At 48.8% G+C, this 16,432-nt stretch overlaps 1 protein-coding gene across 1 annotated transcript; it reads left to right on the top strand.

The window, feature by feature from the left end:
• Nucleotides 1-380: 380 nt before the first annotated feature.
• Nucleotides 381-15,108, top strand: rimkla (ribosomal modification protein rimK-like family member A). The gene is made up of 5 exons (XM_028994374.1): nt 381-1,214; nt 7,859-8,089; nt 9,353-9,439; nt 13,028-13,231; nt 13,346-15,108. Exons 1-5 carry the CDS (start codon nt 1,052-1,054, stop codon nt 13,861-13,863), a joined length of 1,203 nt encoding a protein of 400 aa, XP_028850207.1. The 5' UTR covers nt 381-1,051; the 3' UTR covers nt 13,864-15,108.
• Nucleotides 15,109-16,432: the final 1,324 nt, after the last annotated feature.

Raw genomic sequence — 16,432 nt, 5'->3', positions numbered from 1 at the left:
CATTTCTCTATCTTTTTTTCTTTTCTTTTTTTTTTGCGAACACTTTCGACATGGAGCCCGGAGGAGGAGGAGGAGGAGGAGGAGGAGAGAGGCGTGGGCACCACGCGTCCCGAACACCCGGTCTGAACCGGTTCTGGGCGGGCGCGGGGACGCGCGCCTCCCGCCTCTCCGGGCCGGGGCCCACCGCGTGCCCGGGCGCGCGCACGCGCGCTCCCGCGCCCCGCGTCCTCTCATAGGCCGGCCGGGGCAGCGCGAGCCCACACGGCCGCGGCGCTCTGATTGGCGCGGCGCGGCCGGAACGCGGAAGGCCCCTCGCCTCTGATTGGCCCGCGTCGCTCGGCGGCTGAGCGCTGGTAGTAAAACGGAAAGCCGCGAGGAACGTCGCAGGGGGGGCCGAGGAGACCGACGCGTGCGTCCCGCGTTTCAGCACCGTTTGCGCGTGGATAGCGGGGGAGTTTCTGCGCCGTCGTCAACAAAGGGCCAACGCCGCGCCGCGAACGACGCTCTCCGCCGCACCTTTTTTTTTTTTTTTAACCCCCCCCCCCGGTTTCTCGGCCGGACCGGCTGCCGTGTTTTAAAAGGGGGAGACGGCTCGGAGGCGAAGAACATTTAAGAGGCGCGAGCTTTTTGTTCGCCCCCGTAACCGGGCTGCAGTTCGGCTAGCTGTTACCCCGGTGGGGCCACTGGCGGCCAAACCGGTTCTCCACGGAGTGATCTGAAGAGGAAAGCTGAAATCCGCACAATTTTACTTGTACTGAGCGGGGTCGAGGATCGGCTGGAACTGGAACGGCGACCGCGTGAGCGGTAGCGGAAACACCGCCCCCCCCTCCTCCTCTTTTTTTATCGTTTCCATCGGCATCGGTCCGTCCGGCCCGGCAGCCGCTGCCCGCTAACCGGCTGTTTCTTTTGTGTCCCGGCGTTATTCCTGACGTCCTCCGACCCCGGATCCCGCGCTCTCACTCTCTCGCCGCCCCCACCCCCACACGCACGCCTCTAGACCCGAACACTTCCTTTACCACAAAAATCGGCCTGACCAAATCTGATAGAAACCATGTGTTCCCGAGTATGGTTCGTTACGGACCGCAGGATCCACCAGGAGTACCCCCAAGTTCAGATCCTGCGGGCTCTGAAGCAGCGATGTGCCGAGGATGATGTTGAGTTCCGCTACCTCCTTATGGACCAGATCGTGCTCACCATCACGGATGGCCAGCTGGGTAAGTGTGGGGGTGAAAGCGTTTTCTTTTACTGAACGTGTTTTTTTTTCTGTAATATTGAGCGAACATCTTTGTGTTTAATGCGCATCCACGGCCTCCGGTGTAGTGGCGTTTTGTTCGCTGGGAGTCGGCTCTTTTAGCTAGGACCATAGGAGCCATGTCGAAAAGCGTATCCTCCAGAGATGGTTAGAAGCCACGCACACGAACCACGAGCATCTATTGATTTATTTGTATTATTTAATGACATTAATCATGCACAAGAGCAACTTTGATTTATCATACCCCGTGTAGCGTCTTACGGACGTGCGAATCGTTCAGTAGCTCTAGCATAATGACTCGGATTCAAATCCGGCACACATCGGTGATTCATTTGTTTTGTCTCTTTGTGCCCAACCCTAGTCAGAATGTTACCGCCACGTCCGTTATGGAGAGTCCTCACAGTCCCACACATTTAGCTTAATATCGGAAGAATCGAAGTAGACTCGCTTCATCGAAGTGAACCGACTCATTGGAACGATGTGGCTGTGACGGTGACCGGCTAACCCAATTTCCACTCAGCCTCGTATGGCGCAAAAGCCCGAATCTGGAGACCATTTCGCCTGGCACGACGCGCTTGGCCGCTCGTTCATTGCTGAAATAAGTCGATTTTACCTTCTTTTTTTTTTACTCATCTGTGTACAGGACTCTCACGTCACGTGACACACTGGTCTTGTAATCTACCGAGTTATTGTGTTTCAGATAAAATATGCCATAATTATCGAATTCGAATATGGGATGGTTTAAGAATGCGCATCAAGACCGTTTCTGACTTATTTTAAATGCATGTGTTTTTGTAGCTGCGAGTTCCCATTCAACGCGAATTTAAGTGTGTTAAAAACGCGGGCGGTCACGAGTGTCCGATCTATGGGCAGGACGTGGTCATTATCGCCGGATAATGCCGCCGCAGCGCGCCATTCAGCCGCGGCCCGACAGGCGACAGACGCCGCTTTTTAACACGCACCGATTCCGCCGGCGATTTAAAGCGACGCGCGCTCATTTCCTGCCGCCGACGCACAAAGGCCCGAAACGCGGCTGGAAACGAGGGCGCCGGCGCACGTGGCGAATTTACCCCGATCTGCAAACCGTGCTGTCGTCGGCGTGTCGCTCATGCACGCTGGGAAGAGGTTATTTAATAAAAAATCGCCTTATTGCGCTTGTAATGCATTGCCATGTAGGGTGACGCGCTGCATAATTCCGACACAAACAAGTAATGGCTGCTCCTCGCTCCTGGCCACGCTGTGTCTCATCTTGACCTGTGGGGGGGTGAATTCTGGTCCCATCTCGCTGTGATAATTCAGATATTCTCATCTATTCACATTAAACGCCCTGCTGGAAGGGATGACAAATGGGACAGCGGTGGCCAGGCCCAATTATGCATTTGGGGAGTGAGGCCTGGCCCGTCTGGTCCAGACATGACAGGAAGGCGACAGAACTCGGCTCCGGGGCTTATGGTCCGCTCATGGCATGGAAGTAGGTGACCTCGTCTTCTCACGTGGGGTGCCCGGCGCGAGTGGATCGTTTACTTGGGGAATCACTGGCTGCGGGATGCACCACGGGAAAAAGAAAAGGCCAGGCGCACCTCCTTGTGGTAATGGTGCACCCCGATGGCACTGCAACACTCCCGCCCTCTCGAAGGATCAGCTGGAAACGTCTTGGTTCCAAAAAAAAAAAAAAGAAAAGCACATGGGCCTTGTGGAGCCTGTGTCTTAACCACCAAGCTGTTTTCGAGAACGTTCTGGCTGGTCTGTGTTCGACGTAGGCAGGTGACCCATTCCTTTTTGAGGCAGTTCCTCGTTTATTGAAATATATACCAGAAAGCCCAAAACAAAACCATATGTAGACTGTTAACAATAAGACCTTTTTATACGTCCAAGTCTCCAGTCGGGCTGGTCTTTGTTTACATGTAATCAGAAATACAACAAGCTTTTTGTACAGGTTTTTCCCAACAAGGACCAGTCGTCCGGGGTGTAGGTCATTTGCGCAGGGTTCATTGTTCACGTGCTTTCAGATCATATTTGAAATCTGACATGTGAGTGTAGCCATAAGCCATAACATTATAACCTCAGGCATGAATGCCATTAAATACCTGGTTACAAAGGTACCAGCCGAGGGGCGGATGTGTTAGTTTAGTGTTTTGCCTGGTTAAATACGGTGTAGAACAAAACAGCACAGTTAAATCAGGACCAAATTCAAGCAAAGTAGCATCAGTAACCGTTTTTGTGTGTCACGTCAGGAGCTGTGGTCTCCGACAGATGAAAGTAATTGAATAGGGCAGGGCCACGGAGGAGAAAACGGAAGATGATCTGGACCGAGCAACGCTCACGAAGATTTAAAAGCTGCGCGCTGGAGAAATTGATGTAACGCGATTATCCCGCACTCGGGCGCACCACAACTAAGCACCGTGGGTCGGATGTTGCAGCAATAATCGTTAAAATATGAAGGTTTTGACATATCACCTCAAGGTGGGAAAAGGGAGAACAATATCTTCTCCCGTGGGTCTGTACTTGCCGCTCCGATGTGACGATGCAGGCCCCTGCGCAGGTTCACGCCGTTTACGACCGTGTCGTGGCACTTCCAGGCACAACAAGGGCCCTCAAGCACACGGGGAGGAGGGAGGGAGGGCGGGCGGTAATTCAGGTAAGGCGTCGGAGGCGGAGTGGACATTTATTTATTTATTTCCATGCACAGAAAGAGATGAGGTTGCAGGCACGTCATTAAACCATAACCCAGCTGCACCGGGGGAATAGAGGAGAACTGACTCAGACTAAAGAGGAGGAGGAGGGGAGGGAGGGAGGGAGGGGCCGAGGACGCCGCCCATCTCTGATGGGGCGGGGTCGCAGATTTGCATAGCCGAGAGACCACGCTGTCGCTACATGGCACAAGATGTCCGGCTCAGTCACCAGAGTCACGCCTCCCGGCCTCGTTCGTCCTCGCCCTCCATCAACACCGCCGTCGCCACGGATGCCCTGCGGCAGCGTTGCTGGGGCCGGCGGCATTACTTTTGGGTGGCGCACGCATCTGGGAGGGGCTTAGAACGTGCCTTCGATCTGTAATCAGGCCAGGTCTGAGTCGCGGCAAGGGTCAGCCAGATTAGCATGTTGGTGGGACAGGAGGTCAGGTCTGTTGGCCGCGTTCGGAGCTGCTGGGATTGTATGGGTTTTATTTGTGCCGCTGCATTGCGCGCTAGTACCGCGGCACCCGGTTACACCTGCAATGAAGCGCTGCGGGTGGGAATTTGGCGTCTCGTGACGGTGGCGAGAGGGAGAGGAGGAGGACTATTAATTGCCAGCGGACCGCGGAGAATGTTCCGGTTGGGGAGTGACAGTCTCGCTGCTGGATGAGAAATTTGACAGGCTCCTACGGACGTAGGACCGGCTCCAGGAACACGAAATCATGACTAAGAGCCATCAGGCCGCTCCGGAGTCATGAGCTCCGGCCTCGAAAGTGCCTGAGCCGGCGGCGAGGACGTGACCGGGGCCACCACACAAACCGGGTTCGCCTTCCAACGTTCTATTACCGCCGGCAATAGCAAGCGGAGCTGAGATTAAAGCGTCGTGGCTAGACCAACAGCAAGGCGCACAGACACGTCCTCCCGTCTCACCACCCACACTCCCACGCTTTGGCGAGAGGCTGTCGTCGGCTCAGGCCAAGTTGTATCATCTGCTGGTACGTTGGTGACGGGCAGTGCAGCTACTGGTTAACCGCTTCGCGTTGGCCGCTTTACAGCAGCTACTAGGGCCTGTGTTCAATATATCGATGCAGCAATATATCCGTAATGCACACGATTCAGGGCATTTACCTTCACAACCCTTTAATTGTCCCAAAATTGAGAAATATTTGAGAAGATATTTCTATTTTTAGAAGTAAACCCAGTTTATTTCATCTGTGGCATTTCTATGATAGCCTTGTTTCAGGAAACGCCTTGAGCGGCTCCGTCTGGCCTGCATCTGCTTTTTTGACGGTTGGGTCCAGCTCATCGGCCGTCCAATTCTCCCAAGTGCCAGGGGTTGCGTTAGCAGCTGCATCCCCGTGTTTTTAAATTTAGCCCAACCCTTTTAACGCCCAACGCCTCATTTGCTGGAGGGAAATCCTTTTAGCACCTCAGATGGCAGCGAGAACATTTCAAAACCCAGAACGACGTATTTGATCTAATCTGCAACTCTCTCTATCGCTTTTATCCGTCTCTCTGTCATGCGCCTCCGTAAATCACCTACGGGATTTTTGTTGCAGCTGCAGCTGCACGTGTCCACGTGCACCGCATGTGCGTACGTGGCCCAGACAAATCGTTTTTTTCCCCTTTGAGGAACGATGTGTCAGTGTGCTTTGGCCAGGGATTTTGTGGTCCAGTCTAGCAGTCCTGGTATTGTGACGTACATTTGGAATGTGAAAAATTTTGACACACACACACGCACATTGCTGTTTGACTCAACGCGAGTTGAGACTATGGCCGGCCCCGGGTCCACCCCGTACCGGGAGCGGCCGGCGCCGCTGCAGGGCCCTCTGAGGAAAGCAGATGTGTTTTGGTGTTTGCCACGGGACGTTCTTCGGCCGTGTTGACTCCAGGAAATAAAAGTTGAGTAGAGTTGGACATTGCTCACACAACAATCTTCTACCTACTAAGCACTCGGGGACGGGTGGTGTGGCCCGACAAACGGCAAATCTGTATTAACTTGTCTATAAAATTAGCCCGCGAGACTAATTTAGGATTATTTATGAAGGAGGAAATTTATCTGCTTTAGACCTCTACTGGCCTGGACCTTTTCTCCTGAGCCAAGGATTTAGTGAAGTGGCCCTGTATCTACAAGATCATGTTAGTGATAGGTTCCATAAGTTCCATAACAATATGAACGGTCACCTTGTGATCGCAGGTTTGGTGATGTTTTCCTTAAACCCCTGCAGTCGTGTATTTAAACTTCATGCAAAATGCATGCTTTGTGCCAGTTTGCTCATGGATATCTATCTGGTTTTGCTGGCAACATCGAAGTTTTGTCCCCACAAAAAAAGATGGCGGGTAGGGTGGGAAACAGGCCCAGTGGATTGTGGGATATGCTGCAGAGCTGTGGTTTGTCTTTCTTTATTGACTCTGTCAGGATCATCGTGGCTCCCCAGAGCTTTCGAGTCGTCTGGCTAGAAGTGACAATTGACCATTGCAACTTAAACTAAGGTGGAAGAAAAGATTTTATGCAAATATTCCATTGTGACAACCAGTGGGAGTGGCGGCAGCTTTTTTTCTTCTGTAACCTGGAAACCATGAGCTAGGAACGCCCTTAAGTGACAAGAATGTCACTTGTGTGTCCTGACAAGAATCTCAACCCTTCCTAATGTGGTTCTAATATGGCTGAAATTGCAGTCATTTCTGAGGAATTGTTGTTGCGTTTTAATGTTATATTCTACTATTATTACATCGCTTTCAATTATGCATGCGATGTATGCAGAGGCATTTATCAAGCAGGCTATGTAATCACACCTCCCACTTTTCCCGGATCATGTGCTCCGGCTACCAGTGAAAACAACTCCCCCACCTCGGACTCAAGGTCCCTCCACCGCTCGCAGCCCTCTTCAGATTAAAGGCCAGCGCCAACTTCACAATGTGGCAAATGTTCGACGCTTCCCTCGCATCTACTCTGCCATGGGCGTCGGCCAGCGAAGGTCACAAGGCCAGAGCAATCGAAGCTCAACAAGCGCTTAGGCACACAAGCCAGCCACCGTCGCTAGCTAAATAACTTGGGGCCGGGCGCCTGAGGTCTATGCAAAACTATGCCACAGATTAAAAAAAATAAAAATAAAGAAATAAAAGAGCGCAGCCAGCGCACGTATGCAAAGGGTAAACACAGCTGTACCTACAGCCAATGACATCGCTGTAGAGACAGCACTTAGTGTGAGATAACATCGTCACTTCATGAAAATTAATTGGCGATGAGTGAGAAATTAAATCGAGCGGGCTTTAAAGTTTTGGTGTAAATATAAATTAAAGGAACACTCCATGGCCATAAATTCTTCATTGTATAAGCATAATTGCATAATGAAACGTGTCATGTGACACCATATGCCCTGTAATAAATTTTGAAAACCAATGGAAGTCCAAACAAACGGGAAAAAAACAATCAGAGGAGTAATCTGGCCAAACATTTGAAGAGACCGACACTGTTTTTGGGCAAAAATTCTTTCTTTTTTTTTTTTTTAGCTTAGAAGCATATTGTACACACAGACAATTAAATAATTTCTGCAAGTTTCAATCTGGCAATATCAGAGAAGAATCTGATAGAAATTGATCAAAGAATCGAATCGTTTGATATGTGGTGGTTGGACACCAAAATACTTAACATGGCTATAAACAAACACATTAACTAAAGAACCAAACGTAAGCGTATACTGTACGCTTTTTTTAAGCGTATATAATAGAAATGAGGGGTTAACCTTGCTTCATGCCCACTGCACTGTATGCCAGGTCCTTTTCATGAGTCGCAGTGCATACAGGTCTGACGACCTGAGAGTGTTTGCATGCGTCACCCCCTAATGAGGCCATTTTTATCCAGAACCTGTCAGATTTAATATGTACGTGTTGGTAATAATATGTGTGTGTGTGTGTGTGTGTGTGTTCACAGGTCTGCGTGTGGAGCAGGAGATGGTCACTTCTTACCCTCAGGTGGCCGTGGTGAGGGTACCCACGCCCTGGGTACAGTCGGACAGCGACATCACCGTCCTGCGGCACCTGGAGAAGATGGGCTGCAGGCTGGTCAACAGGCCCCAGGCCATCCTCAACTGCGTCAACAAGTTCTGGACGTTCCAGGAGCTGGCCGGCCACGGGGTCCCCCTGCCAGACACCTACTCTTACGGTGAGACGCGCTTTAAGCCCTCTTCCCCGCTGAAATAGACCCGAACATGGCCTGGCAGGCTTGTCTTGCAATGTCAACCGGAACAAGCATCAGCATGCGAGATGACGGGTTGCTCCGGGCAACTTTCTCAGGGAAGAGGAACATTATGACTCGTGTTCATTTATATTCGACAAGCCAAGATCTTTATTGTCACTACTGCTAACAAATAGTTTCCTTAACCAAACTCTATAAGTCAATTAATGATAGCACCAGCGTTGGTATTTTGCACACAAATTGCAAAGTTATTTCGCATATTGACTGAGGAGAAAGAATAACAATAGAAAAATACGAAAGGTAGTACCGCCCCGGTCTTCGGCTGAAACAAATAGCTTCGGTAACGCAGCATTACGGCAACAGTAATAAGTACTAAAGTGATAATATTACGGCTGCGGAGGTGTGGCCAGCACGTGGTGGAAAAGGGTGCCGTTCTCATGTGAAGGGGGTGTGGCCACGCCGACGCTCACGTCCTCGCTTTTTTACTGATTCATTTGCCCTTCCCAAAATGCACCTGGGCTTGGTGCTGCTAGGGGAAGCTGTCTGTCTGTGTCACGGCGGCCCGGGCCGACGCGAGCGCCACGATTCTGACAGGCAGACGCTCGGCCCCTAAATCACGAGCGGAGAGGGATGGAGGGGCCCGGGCTGCCCTGCTTATGTAACCAGCAACGCTGGGCGGGGGCGGCGGGGCTCACGACCAGAAAAAAATAGTCAGAACCGAAACAGGCAGCAGCAGCAGCGGTTATGACATGCCCCCCCCCCCCCCCCCCCCCCCCCCCCCCCCCCTCTCTCTCTCTCTCTCCTTTCCCTCCCTTTCTCACTGTCACGTTGTGAGAACAAGGACATGTGGATTTTGGGAAAGGCAAACACACACACACACACACACACAGCACATCTGTTCTACTCTCTAAAGCCTTCCACATACACAGAGCTCATTTCATCCCGTATCCTCGGTCTCATGGCAGCAATGTCTTGTTTTGAATGAGTCTGTGTTTCAGCAGCGATCAATTCTCCAGCGAAAACACACAACGCGCACAAAACACGTCTTTTCCTGCACACAGCGGATGAACAGCTGCCTGTCGGCGTGGACGCGGCCTTTGCCACGTCCACTGCAGAATTCCGTAGGAAAAATGTTCCCAGTGTAACATCCCCCTCACAGTCCTGAGCAGAGAATCTGGAATTTCACTTATCCGAGCGCTTCATAATGTGTGTGTGTGTGTGTGCCTGCAGGGGGACATGACAACTTCCGCAAGATGATTGACGAGGCCGAGCCGCTGGGCTACCCGGTGGTTGTGAAGAACGCTCGCGGCCACAGAGGTGAGAAGAACACACCTCCACTCCCACCCCCGCCCTTCTCATACTTCGCCGCCTTCTCTCCTTCTGCTGACTGCTAACCGCCAAACACGGGACTGGTGTTGGTGTGGTATCTCGCAGTGACCCTCGACCACACGCCCCATATGAGCACCCCACACACACACAGACACACACACACAGACACACTGCATTCCACGCGCAGAAGGAAAAAGGAGGGAAAACTAAAGCTGAGATTTCCTGGGGGGGAAAAACAAACTGTTCTGCCTACGCTGGTTCTACCTGTGTATCAAGAGCCACCTTATAATCCACTTTAAACTGTATTATTTTATTTCAGAATTTTATAATTATTCATGTTCATTATTTTATCTATTAATAATATGATAATTATTTTTTTAGTTATCGCTTTTAAATTCATTTGATGCATAAAAAGTCGACAGAAACTATTTGGTTGATTTGGCTATTGCTGTTATCATATTTGTCATAAAACAGCTTTTTCTCTTTTGTTTTAAAAGAACTATTGACAGCTGTTGTTCGGTACTGGAATAGAAAATAAAATATTAAATATACATAGTTTATATTGATTAGACCAGATAACAACGTTATCATTTATTTACCGTTATTTGTATGCGCTAAGAAACTGAAAACGAAACCGTAAAGGTCATTCGGTTGCATCTCCAGCCGGCAGCGGCGGAAGTTCCGAAATCTCTGGTCTATCCTTGCCGCACGGGAAAGAAGAAGCAGAGTCACAAGCGCGTACTGCAGTCTGGCTCAGAGATACGAGGCGCACAGTGATGCTAATGAGGCGTCAGGCCCTCTTTGTACATGCGAAGGATCTCCATCAACGAGCCTTTGTTTAAAAGTCCTGCAAGCCGCCAGTGGCCCATTGTGAGGCAAAGCGGGCGTTGGCTGGACACTTTCTTAAGTGGAACCAGGCCCAGTGATCACTGCGTCGGCCTGTACAATGGCTCAAACGTCCCGACGAATGGTTTTCTTTCAGAGTTTAATATTTGCACATGTAAGACAGCGCACATGATCAGCATGGGCTCAGAACGATCACCGCACTGAATTAAAGTGCATCCTTGTCACAATGAAACGAAGATGTATGTCACTGTAGATGCTGTAACTGCAGTAGGTGTAGTAGCTGTGAGCTCATTTCCTGGCCAGTGGCACTATCTTCCTCTAACTGGAGCATTGACACCGTTGGCCTTTCGTCAGCTGATTCCAGTTCAGATGTTAAAGGTTGGGACTGCAGAGGAGCAGCCTTGTCTTATGTAATCTTAGAGAATGCTGATTCGTCACTATCAGAGTTTGCACACTTCTGCAGTCAGACTTATGTAAAGCTCTTTCAGGATTGGATGTTTTTAAGGGTTCACGTAGCATATGTAGCACACATTTACACACAGGCGGTTTGATTTCTTTGTGAGTATGGAAGGTAATATATGTATGAATAAGCATTCTTAAATATATGTAATAAGAGTTTGTTTCTACTTAACTTCCATAGTGTCCAGAAGACGTTTTAACAGAAACATTTGGAAACATTTTTTCACAATAGGAATACACACACCACCCCATTCTCTCACACACATTTAAATTATTTTTTTCATCAACACATATTCACAGAAACACACACTGCCTACCACCAATGCAGACCTCCCCTCCTCTGTTTCCCATTCACATACACCTCATATCTCTCAAGCTCAGGCCGTGACCTGTGGTCAGGATACACACATAAACAGACACACACATACGGTGGTGGGTCCGTGGTCGTGTGTTAATTATACTGAACGCATTCTCACCAGTTAGTGCTAAAACCCTCTCCTCCTAATATGGGGTCGCTTTGGAGAATGGAACATTCCACTTACATAGCGGCACTGACTGTGGACTTGCTTTTTCAATGGAACTTTAATTGGGTGCGGAAGACTTTCCACAGATGTTTAAATCTAACACCAAAGATCGCCGTCATTTCCATATTTCTAAAACGCATCGATCTCGGGTTCAGAGAAAGCCACTTGTAGTCCGTAAGACAGTGCCCTACAGAACTGAGTGTAGACTTTCTATAGGTATCCAACCAGGCGACGAAGGGCTCTCCCTTTGACCTGGGTTGGGTTTCTGTTATTGAAGTGGGTTTCCCTGCCCATTGTTGCAGAAGCTTTGCTCATTTTGATGATTCAGTTCTCTCTGAATAGCATAGAGGTCAAAAAGCCTGACACAGAAATCAGCTAATTCCCAAAGATTGCTACCACCCTAAGGCTCACCAACGCCTAGGCCTAAAGCACTTATTACGTAATTTTCTTTCAAAAGACTTGTGTAATTGTCAAAAGGGTTTCTATTAACCCGTATTAATAGAAATGTAATGTTTTTATCAGTATTTAGTAGTCTGCAACCATACAATGCTTTATTGATGCTCGTCTAAGAACTTTTTTTTTTTTTGCACAAAGCAAGAGGAGAATCATGGGTAATTTAGTTGCAGAGCCAAACAGACAGATGGCACCAAATGAGAGAGATTAGCCTAATAAATGAAGTGATTTCTCAAATTTGTGGAAGAAAGGTGTTTGTCAAATCAAAACTGCCCATATTGGCATTTGCTTAAGTATTACATTTAAAGGTTAAGCGATTATGCTTCAATCACATTTATTTTGTATGTAATTTTACATTCCGGGGTCCAATGCAAATAAATCGGTCTTCTTCGTTGTCAGGTGAGCGAGTCAGGTGACTGCGAGGAAGAGCGAGGATTGGTTAGGACAGGATATAAACAGGAAGTCCCGGCACCTGCTCCTCGCTCAGACATCGTGTTTCATTCATGGTCCATGAGCTCCTCACCTTCAACGCCGCCAGACACGGGACTGAGAGGCAGAGGTCGGGACCCTGCAGAACAAGAAGCCATGGAAGGCCAGGGACAAGGAAGCTGGCGGCTCCTCCGATCTCAGTGGGGCTGCATCAGGTGGCGTCCAAATGAGCGCCAGGTCTTTCTGTCACGTCCATGCGGGCATGACGAGGCAGGTGAACGGAGAGCAGGACGAAGAGTGACAAGGAGACGAGGAATGAAGGACGCTTTCACCTGACATCACGAAACAGGGGTTTAATGGTGAATCACAGGACAGGGGAGACATCCGAGACGTAGACACTGGTGAACACGGAACATAACATTAAAGACCTGACAGCGGACAGAAACGAACAGGGCAGCTTTATACAATTAACACAGGTGAGAACGATTAGGGAACATTACACAGGACAACAATGAAACTCCGGTCCGGATCCAAGACCGGAGTAACCCCCATTTCGAACCGGATCGTGACAGAAAGCTCATGGACCATGAATGAAACACGATGTCTGAGCGAGGAGCAGGTGCCGGGACTTCCTGTTTATATCCTGTCCTAACCAATCCTCGCTCTTCCTCGCAGTCACCTGACTCGCTCACCTGACATTTGTGATGCATATATGTGTTGTTAAATTAGGATTATGATGGTAAAATAAACAGGAATTCCATTCACTTTAATTTATATGGATGAGAGTGTCGCCTGTTTTAATTCATGTGTGTTTAGATGAATCTTCTTGAACTTCCCTGTCTCACACACCTGCTCTCTGTTGCAGGGAAGGCAGTGTTCCTGGCCCGGGATAAGCACCACCTGTCGGACCTGAGTCACCTGATCAGGCACGAGGCTCCATACCTGTTTCAGGAGTACGTGCGCGAGTCTCATGGCCGGGACGTGCGGGTCGTACTGGTTGGGGGGCGGGTCATCGGCTCCATGTTGCGCTGCTCCACTGACGGACGCATGCAGAGCAACTGTTCTCTGGGTGAGTCTCAGGGACAGGCCGATTTAAATGCCCTTTCAGATGAAAAAAACCTACAATATGCTGCTTACCTTACCTGTCAACCCACAACTTATGTGCGTTGGTGTCCCTGTGTAGGTGGCGTGGGCATGATGTGTCCACTGAGCGAGCAGGGCAAGCAACTGGCAGTCCAGGTGTCCAACATCCTGGGCATGGACATCTGCGGCATCGACCTCCTGCAGCTGAACGACGGCTCCTTCGTGGTGTGTGAGGCTAACGCCAACGTTGGCTTCATCGCCTTCGACCAGGCCTGTGGCCTCGACGTGGCGGGCATCATCGCAGACTACGCCCTCTCCCTGCTGCCCAGCCGTCTGCTGACACGCAAGATGTCGTTGCTGTCAGTGGTGTCCAGCGCCAGCGAGACCAGCAGCGAGCCGGAGGTCTGCCCCATTCCCTGCCCACCTGGCAGCACCAACGCCGGCCTGCCCGAGGCTGTCTGCACCATGAGCGTGGGATCTACTTCTAGCGAGAGCGACCCGGAGCTGGTGGAGGTGCCTGCCCTCAGCCGCTCCAGCCAGCCGGCCCTGCCCCCAGAAACCTCCACCTACAACATCAACAGTCTGCTGGCCAACGAGATCAAACTATTGACTGAGTGAGACGGGACACTTAACATAGTTACAACTAGAATAAACACACACACACACACACACACAAACACACTCAGCTGGCATGGTGGGATATACTGATGTGACCAATGGACCTTTCTGATGCATAACGCTAACACACACGACATAGCCAATGCAAGTGTACGATATAAGACAAATGCACATTACACAGAAAATACACACGACACCAAACAAACACACACACCAACCGATCCTTTTCATGCTAACTGACTGTAAACAGCGGACGAGTGAGGCTGCTTCCCTCGAGCAGGCACAGAGCAGAAATGCAGAATGCCATGCAGTGACATGCTACGCTAGGCTAGGTTAAACTATGCTAGGCTAGGCTAGCTGATGTGCAGGAGTGTTGGTTAAATATTATTATTGTTTTTTTTTTTGTTTTTTTCCTTCAGTGAAAGTGTTATGAAATGCCATAAAACTGGAATCCATTTGTAACAGGTTGGGTTTTTGTGTAGATAGTGTTTTTTTTTTTTCTCATTATTATTAAAAAACATAAACTGCAACACAAGAACAAAATTGTTTCCTTTAGCCGATCAAATGTAAAAACCGAGGCAATACTCCCCTGTGAGTCGCTGTGAGGTTTGGTTTACAGTGGGATGAAGTGCAGTGCCATGGTTGTGCCAGGGGAGAGTAGCCAACCGCAGACCCAGCCCCTGTACACATATGTCATCAGCAGTGGGCACGCCCGACCCTCACACTGCCCTCCTACCAGTCAGGAACTAAGTTAAAAGTCAAGATCAGTGTCAAAACTCCTGACACCTTATCGGTTGCAAAAGTGATGCAAAAAAAAAAAAAATTTGCAGAGCCTACTGAACCGAAATTAAAATGTCAGTCTGTTCCAGGGATAATAGAACCCAAAGTTTAGCTCATTATTATTTACCAAAAGCAAGAGAAGTCGAGTATGTCTAGCAGCAGCGTCACAATGTTAATGAAGGCACTTTATCCAGGCTGATGCCGCGTGAGCATGCACACAAACACACAGAGATGGGGCACTCGCTAGAGACGTCACCGAAGACTTTCCGCTCCGCTCACTACAGTCATATACCTCAGAATGGGACCTCACACTGCCACAGACCCAAACCCTCCAACAAAACCCGTCTGTCCTTTCGCACTGCACCTAGACCCCGGGGTGTTGTTCTGTAGCTTTAGGTATGAAATTAGATTCATTTAGACCTAAATTCAATACATGTTTACAAGCAAGCAAAAAAAAAAAAAAAAGAGAGAGAGAGAAGGAACGACAGTTTTTTTTTTCTGCCGACCATCTCTACTCATCAATTTCAATAAGCTACTGTCTTCAACCAGATCTGTTTGTGCTGAACGGAAACAGTAAAACAAAAGTGTCAAAACCGAAAAGAAACTCATGGTGCTACAACATCCACTGCGTCCATTTCTCAACACGGCTACTTCTATTTTCATCTTCTACTTTTCATCTGTCCAATAAAAAAAAAAAAAACTTTTCTTTTTTGAAACCTATATCCCTTGGTAACCCTTTCAGTTCCAGATCAAACCGTAACATGGTATCCTGGCAGCATCAGCAGCTAAGACAAGCACAAGCCATTTCTTCGTTTTCACACACCTCTTCTGGACAATGCAGCCGCCGGGGCCGCCATTAAAGAGTTTTGTGTGTGTGTGTGTGTGTGTGTGTGTGTGTTGCAGATTTGGACAGGGAAGCAGCCTCACTCTCCATTACACCCTCCAAGGCATGTGACATATCCATCCTAGTTAGAGTTCTGCCTCAAATATGTATTAACAACTATAAAAAGAGAAAAAAATAGTATATATTATAGAAAAAAAGATGCAGCCTTTAACCTAAAGGTCAACATGCACTTTTTTTCTTGCTTGTTTTTATAATGTTAAGTGTTTTTTTTCCACTCTTTAATTTATGGTATATATATAAAAAAAACAAACAAAAAAAAAACAAATTGTGTGCTAATAACGTGTCTCAGTAAAGCGAGGCACCGCTGTGAAGCCTGATTTGTGACAGACGGTTTACTAACAGTGGGATCTGGTGGTAGCGCTCTGACCTGGGCCCTAAGGCAGCCCCATTCTCAGCCCCTCCACCCTTACTGTGATGTGTAGCTGTCACCCACTCATGCCCTGCCTGCTCCCTGCTACATGTGAACCAGGAGGGCAGTGGGCAACTTGTAACTCTGTACCGGCCAGCCCAGCCTCCATCCCCGTTTACATGTCTGGGGTGATGTAGGGGTTGGAGCTGCAATTCTTGTATAGCTTTTATTTTATTTGATTTTTTCCTCTTTTTTTTTTTTTTTGCGTTTGTATATGAAGTCGGTGTGTCTCGAACTCCATTATTTCTGACACCTGAGGCTAGTTACTGATAACAATAATAATAATAATAATAATAATAATAATAGTGATTTATCTGGGTCTTAATTATGACCCAAAGAGACCACACCAATGTCAAGGGATTTTTTTTTTAAACTGCAGTAGCAGTAAATTGCTGGGGAGGCAAAGGCTTGTAATTCAATTACCAAAGTGATCTAAAATAGCAATGCTATGAAACACACGAGCAGCAGCATATGGC

The sequence above is a fragment of the Denticeps clupeoides genome, chromosome 10 (genome assembly GCF_900700375.1).
Source record: "Denticeps clupeoides chromosome 10, fDenClu1.1, whole genome shotgun sequence".
NCBI classification, from domain to species: Eukaryota; Metazoa; Chordata; class Actinopteri; order Clupeiformes; family Denticipitidae; genus Denticeps; species Denticeps clupeoides.
Note: the sequence above shows the minus strand (reverse complement) of the source record. Positions and strands in the feature narration are given on the sequence as shown.

Coding starts and splice junctions, on each gene's coding strand:
- rimkla (XM_028994374.1), top strand. CDS start 1,052: ATGTGTTCCCGAGTATGGTTCGTTACGGACCGCAGGATCCACCAGGAG. Junction 1,215..7,858: donor CATCACGGATGGCCAGCTGG/GTAAGTGTGGGG, acceptor GTGTGTTCACAG/GTCTGCGTGTGGAGCAGGAG. Junction 13,232..13,345: donor GCAGAGCAACTGTTCTCTGG/GTGAGTCTCAGG, acceptor GTCCCTGTGTAG/GTGGCGTGGGCATGATGTGT.